The sequence below is a fragment of the Clytia hemisphaerica genome, unplaced genomic scaffold (genome assembly GCF_902728285.1).
Source record: "Clytia hemisphaerica strain Z4C2 unplaced genomic scaffold, Clytia hemisphaerica genome assembly, whole genome shotgun sequence".
NCBI lineage: Eukaryota > Metazoa > Cnidaria > Hydrozoa > Leptothecata > Clytiidae > Clytia > Clytia hemisphaerica.
The window spans coordinates 20328-27392 of NW_027103272.1; the positions used below are offsets into that span (position 1 = coordinate 20328).

Here is a 7065-nt window from a genome sequence, read left to right on the forward strand (position 1 = left end):
GAGGTCCGGTGTCTCTAAAAGCCTCTCAACTCAGAAGTCAACCCTCTCCCTCCCCGATGGTGTGCACTGGATAACGCAAATCGAGGGCCCTGACAACAGGGCGAGTGTTCAGCGCCCTGTATAATATAAACTGTTCACTTGTTGGCTGGCTGGTATCCGGATCCATGGTACCCAACTTGATATCATATCGGTGAGATGGTGTCTCTGGAAAAACACTCTGATTGAACCTTGAGAAAGTCAATTTGATTCAACTACTCGTAAACCACTTGATGAAATGTATAAAGTTGTTCAACGGTTAACATCAGGGGGTGCGAAAATCTGCCGGATGAAAATAAACTTATAAATTTAGCTACTTGGAACGTAAGGACACTCTACAACAGTGACGACGATGATGATTTCAAACTGAAAGCCTTAACTGAAGAAATGAAGCGTCTTAAAATCGACATACTTGGAGTATCTGAAACCCACTGGACTAACGAGATCGAAGAAGCATTCGAAATGAATGATTACGTTATCGTGCAGTCAGGCAGAAAGGACAATATTCACCGCCAAGGTGTTGCCATATTTATCACCAAAGAGCTCTCACAGCACATGTGTGGATATGCCCTTGTTAATGAGCGAATCATGTCCATACAATTGAATATCAAAACAGGACCCCTGTTTCTTTTTCAAGTTTACACTCCCGACTCATCTTACAATGATGATACCAAAGAGGATTTTTTCCAACTGTTGCAGCAGCAGATTAACGCATTACCACGTAACTCTAGATTTGTAGTGCTTGGCGATTTTAACGGAAAGGTTGGTCGACATACAGACGAACTTTTGACAGGAATCTGTGGTGTTTATGGAGTAGGTCAAATGAACGAAGGAGGAGAGAGGCTACTGAACTTCTGTGCAGCCAACAAATTGTCAATCATGAATACTATGTATAAACAGAAACTTCAAAGATTGATAACGTGGGTCTCACCAGACGGGAAAACAAAAAATCAGATTGATTACATCCTTGTACCGGCTGACCAAAAGTCCTGTATCAAAAGTTGTAGAGTATTCAATTCTGCTGATGTGAACTCAGATCATTCGCTATTAATGGCAAAATACAAACTACAGCTACCCCAAAGAAAGAGATTCAAAACTCCCCCAAAGAGATACGACATACCCAGACTAAAAACTGAGGAATACGCTAAAGAGTTCAAGATTAAGATCGGTGGCTATTTCGAAACGTTAATAAATGAAATAAACAACAGCTCAGTCGAGGCATCATACAACAAATTTGTTGAAACCGTAAATAAAGCAACCAAGGAGGTTGTAGGCTTTCGAAAAAGAAAATCTGTCGATGGCCTATCGAAGGATACCATACAATTATGTGAAAAAAGGAGAAAACTACGGAAAGACATGCTATCGTCTCCTAACTGTGAAGATGTGAGGAAAAAGTATTGTGAAATCAACAAACTTGTAAAAAAGGAAGTCCGCAAAGCAAAGAAAGAGAAGCTCGAAAACATGATAAAACAACTTGAAGATGATTTTCAGAAAAAGAATTCTCAAAGCCTTTTCAAATCCGTTCGCGAGCTTGAAGGCAAACCAAGAAAAAATGTCCCTGCCGTAAAAGGTGCAAACGGGAAAAAGACCACAGACCCAGCCGAAGTCCTTGAAATTTGGGAAAAGCACTTCAAAAACCATTTGAACACGGAATTTCCCAGAAACGAACAGACGCTAGAAACGATCGAAAATCACCATCCTGTTCTTACCGAGGAAGACGATTTCATAATATTGAAAGAGGATATTAAAAAAGCTATTGCCTCCCTTAAAAATAACAAAGCTCCCGGATCTGACAGCATCACACCAGAAGTGCTGAAAGCAGGTGGAAACACAATCGTTGATGCGCTCAAGATTATCTTTGATAAGATTTTGGATTCAGCAGATACTCCATCTCACTTTGCTAAGATGATTGTTACCCCGATCTTCAAGAAAGGTGACAAGGAAAATCCAGCTACCGAGCTATTGCCCTTCTGTCGATCCCAGGAAAAGTTTTAAACCGTATCTTACTGCAACATATTCAAGCAAAAACGGAGGAAATTACAAGCGACAGGCAGTACGGTTTTAGACCTAACAGAGGGACAACAGATGCGATATTCGTTGTCCGGCAATTGATGCAAAAATCCAAAGAGAAAAACATGAATCTTCATTACCACTTCATCGACTTCAAAAGTGCATTCGACACCATATGGAGAGAGGCTCTGTGGAAAATGATGAAGCGAATCGGCGTCAACGAAACTATAATTGAGGTGATCAAAAACATGTACGAGAAGACCCAATGTGCCGTCAACGTAGATGGTAAATTAACCAGCTGGTTTGAAGTGACAGTAGGTGTTAGACAGGGGTCCTTGCTATCACCGACGCTGTTCAACCTATTCCTGGAGTTTGTGATGGATGAGCTCCAAGAACTACAAGAGGCAACAATCCTTAACAATGGCTTGTGTATTGATGTTCGCTACGCAGATGATACCACCTTGATAGCAGCTGTCTTTGAGAAACTTCAACTCTCCACGAATCAACTACAGGACGCCTGTTTGAAATACGGCATGAAAATCAATACTACAAAATGCAAAGCCATCACAGCCAGCCCTCAGCAAGTTATAATTGACAATAAAAATGTTGAGGCTGTTCAAGACTTCATTTTCCTTGGATCAAATGTTCCGAGTACCTCCAAGGACGTCAAAAGACGAATTGCACTTGCAAATATTGCCTTTGGAAAACTAAAGCAGAAGATCTGGTTAAGGAGAGATGTCTCAAATACTCTTAAAATTCGACTGTACAATGCTCTCATTCTCCCAATCGCAATATACGGCGCGGAAACCTGGTCTCTAACAAAGCTTGATGAAAACAAGCTCTCAGTATTCGAAAACAATTGTATTCGCTCCATACTGGGGATTAGACTCCCAGACCGGATATCACTCAAACGGCTACGTAAGAGAGCAAAGCTCAAAATGCCGATTGTCTATATGATCAAAAAGAGACGCTTGTCTTGGTTTGGGCATGTAGCAAGACTGCCCGAGGAGAGTCTAGCTAAAATATGTTTGAAAGATGAGTTCCAAGGCACACGAAGGAGAGGTAGACCTGCAAAAAGATGGCAAGATAAAATCAGGGAAGACACAGGTCTTCCATTAGCAACGGCCGAACGATACGCACGTGATAGAACCAGATGGCGAGAGAAAGTTCACAAGTGGGCGAAGCCTCAACCAGAGGTGTGCTGATAAGTCAAGTCAATAATGGTCCGGTAGTTGGACAAGGAAATGAATGAAAACAATCAATCAGGTATGTAATTTGTTAGGTTTTTGAAATAAAACTTGAGTCGCTTTCATTTGAGGATTGTCTTTCACTTATCTTTGCATCCACAATGGATATTTATACACCCCCTTCCCCTTCTCACAAACCCGGTGGTATTTTTTAAGCCCTTCGTCTGGCACCTTCAGGGATCTTTGTCAAAAAGTCTAAGGTAAAGATAGTTGGAGATGACAGACATTCACCTGATCTTCAACCAAACCATGAAGATGATCCTAATTAAAGAGACTTTCAAAGATACCAGCATTTCAGGTATTTGTTGAACTATTCAGACCGTCACCTTGTTTCACAGATAACGCTATATACTAGTCATAGCTTTCACTAAATGCCCCCACATAAAGATCATGTCATGCACTTATAAAGCTTTAATGCTTTAAAGATTAAACATTAAAAAATAATCAGGAATAATTGATTGATTGATTGATTGATTGATTGATTGATTGATTGATTGATTGATTGATTGATTGATTGATTGATTGATTGATTGATTGATTGATTGATTGATTGATTGATTGATTGATTGATTGATTGATTGATTGATTGATTGATTGATTGATTGATTGATTGATTGATTGATTGATTGATTGATTGATTGATTGATTGATTGATTGATGATTGATTGATTGATTGATTGATTGATTGATTGATTGATTGATTGATTGATTGATTGATTGATTGATTGATTGATTGATTGATTGATTGATTGATTGATTGATTGATTGATTGATTGATTGATTGATTGATTTATATGGACATATGCAGTGAATAAATCCACAAGGTAACCAATCAGAAATAGCTTGTTTTTTTTATTGGCTGCTATATTTCAACATTTTTCTATTGCTACTTTGCCTAATAAACAATTAGTCAAGAGGATACTACGTATAAAATTTATCAAAAAGTTCTGCGCCATCTTAAGTAGAACCAGATGGCGAGAGAAAGTTCACAAGTGGGCGAAGCCTCAACCAGAGGTGTGCTGATAAGTCAAGTCAATAATGGTCCGGTAGTTGGACAAGGAAATGAATGAAAACAATCAATCAGGTATGTAATTTGTTAGGTTTTTGAAATAAAACTTGAGTCGCTTTCATTTGAGGATTGTCTTTCACTTATCTTTGCATCCACAATGGATATTTATACACCCCCTTCCCCTTCTCACAAACCCGGTGGTATTTTTTAAGCCCTTCGTCTGGCACCTTCAGGGATCTTTGTCAAAAAGTCTAAGGTAAAGATAGTTGGAGATGAAAGACATTCACCTGATCTTCACCCAACCATGAAGATGATCCTAATTAAAGAGACTTTCAAAGATACCAGCATTTCAGGTATTTGTTGAACTATTCAGACCGTCACCTTGTTTCACAGATAACGCTATATACTAGTCATAGCTTTCACTAAATGCCCCCACATAAAGATCATGTCATGCACTTATAAAGCTTTAATGCTTTAAAGATTAAACATTAAAAAATAATCAGGAATAATTGATTGATTTAAATATTGATTGATTGATTGATTGATTGATTGATTGATTGATTGATTGATTGATTGATTGATTGATTGATTGATTGATTGATTGATTGATTGATTGATTGATTGATTGATTGATTGATTGATTGATTGATTGATGATTGATTGATTGATTGATTGATTGATTGATTGATTGATGATTGATTGATTGATTGATTGATTGATGATTGATTGATTGATTGATTGATTGATTGATTGATTGATTGATTGATTGATTGATTGATTGATTGATTGATTGATTGATTGATTGATTGATTGATTGATTGATTGATTGATTTATATGGACATATGCAGTGAATAAATCCACAAGGTAACCAATCAGAAATAGCTTGTTTTTTTTATTGGCTGCTATATTTCAACATTTTTCTATTGCTACTTTGCCTAATAAACAATTAGTCAAGAGGATACTACGTATAAAATTTATCAAAAAGTTCTGCGCCATCTTAAGTTGGGTGAAATAGAAACTCACTTATCCTAGTTAAGGCCTGGGCTCTACTAGCGTACGCTGTGATTGCACTTCTCAAGCAAAATCTTCTTTGTTGTTGGTCAAAAGAAAAGTAAAGGAATGCCATTGTGGTTCATTCAGACGTACAGTCGAGAAAAATTAAATTGCGCCGATTATAAATGTCGCACTATTTATATATCCACGTGACCCTACTGGTCATGTGGTCAAACTGTCAATCATAATTTCTATTCTACGACACGCCTAAATTTCTTTTCAAGTGCATAGTCCTTTTTCATGATGCAATCTTTTCTCCAAGCTGATCGCAGCGCAGACAATGAAGAGACGTGCCTTCAGGAAGCTAAACTTTTGAGTTTATAGCTAGCGATATACTTTCCCTTTATGGTGTTTCTGTATGACTGTCTGTGTACCTAGTCTAACCACCGTTAAATGCCTTCGAGAAGGTCTCTCCTAACTTAGAAAGCCAGAATTTGGAGCTATTTCACCAAACCACTGGAGCGTAAGTTATTTAGGCTATCACAACTGCATGAAAAAGTTTAATGTGCGCATGTAAAGTTTAACGAGTAAACAAACTTTTTTCAGGTTTTTGAAAAAGATTTACCACACTGAAAAAACAGTGAAAAAACTCTAAGTGATGTTGAAGACCAAAAGAAAAAGTTTGTTTTACATTGATTGACATTCAACATTCATTCAACCACTTTTGGATTCAACTTTACATATGCATACATTCAACTTTTTTGTACTTTGCCGGTATCTTGTTTTACTAAGTTAAGAAGGACTTTCTCGAGTTACGACCATATGATGGTATTTAAACCTCGAGAAGCTCTATAAACAATAAAAGTAGTTATTAATAAAATAAAAGACAACAAAGATAAATTAGAGCTTGACAAAAAAAAAAAAAAATATCAAATGTACATTTGAAAACTTGAGCCAATTTCTTTAAAGATTCCGGAAAAAGAATTGAAATCATTGCTGAAATGAACTTCTGACTAAATTAAAGTATTTAGTATTCAGTTTCAAAGACAAGAAACAAAATTTGACATACAAAACACTTTTCCAGTCAATGAATCAGCTCATCATCATCATCATAACCAGTCTGCCATTTTGTTTGTTTTGATTATTTGCACAAGTAATATTGTAATTCGTGTTATATCATACACTGTTATGATTTGTTATGATTTGCATTTATAGCACTCGCTTCAGCTTTTCAAAGCTAAATCATAACTAAAGTTGTAATATGTAATAATGGTAATAGCATATAACGTAATATGAAAATATGTATACTACCGTCCTGGAAAAAAACCGAACATTACGGAAGAGACTAACTACGGGTATGCTTGCGCGACAACAAAAACAAAAAAATTTCGAGATTCCAGTCCAATATCCAAGCATGAAACTATGAATGCCTCCTCGTCGCTACGCTCCTGCGGGGGCAAAAAGCATTGATGACATTTTTAAGGGCTCTGACCATAGTGAATTATTCATAATTGCCGTGTTTAAAATGTGTTTTCTGACTGATGTAACCAACAAAACTATGGCATGTTATACATTTTCTGTTAGACAAACTATTCCTGAATCTGAAAATTCAAAAATTGCATTGAAAAAATTTGATGAAGAAGAAAATGAAGACTTTTGCGAGAAAGAGTATTTCAACTTTGAAGAGCTTAGTTTCGGCGAAGAAAGAACATTTTGAAATTTTTTTCGCAGTACATGGTGTATCTTTTACCGAACAATAAAAATTTTTG

At 36.8% G+C, this 7065-nt stretch overlaps 1 protein-coding gene across 1 annotated transcript; it reads left to right on the forward strand.

Moving 5' to 3' along the window:
- Positions 1–423: 423 nt before the first annotated feature.
- Positions 424–2031, forward strand: LOC136801762 (craniofacial development protein 2-like). The gene has a single exon (XM_067058432.1). The coding sequence runs from the start codon at positions 424–426 to the stop codon at positions 2029–2031; it is 1608 nt and encodes a 535-aa protein (XP_066914533.1).
- Positions 2032–7065: the final 5034 nt, after the last annotated feature.

Excerpts from the sequence above, each read along its gene's own strand:
- LOC136801762 (XM_067058432.1), top strand. The coding sequence starts at position 424 with ATGAAGCGTCTTAAAATCGACATACTTGGAGTATCTGAAACCCACTGG.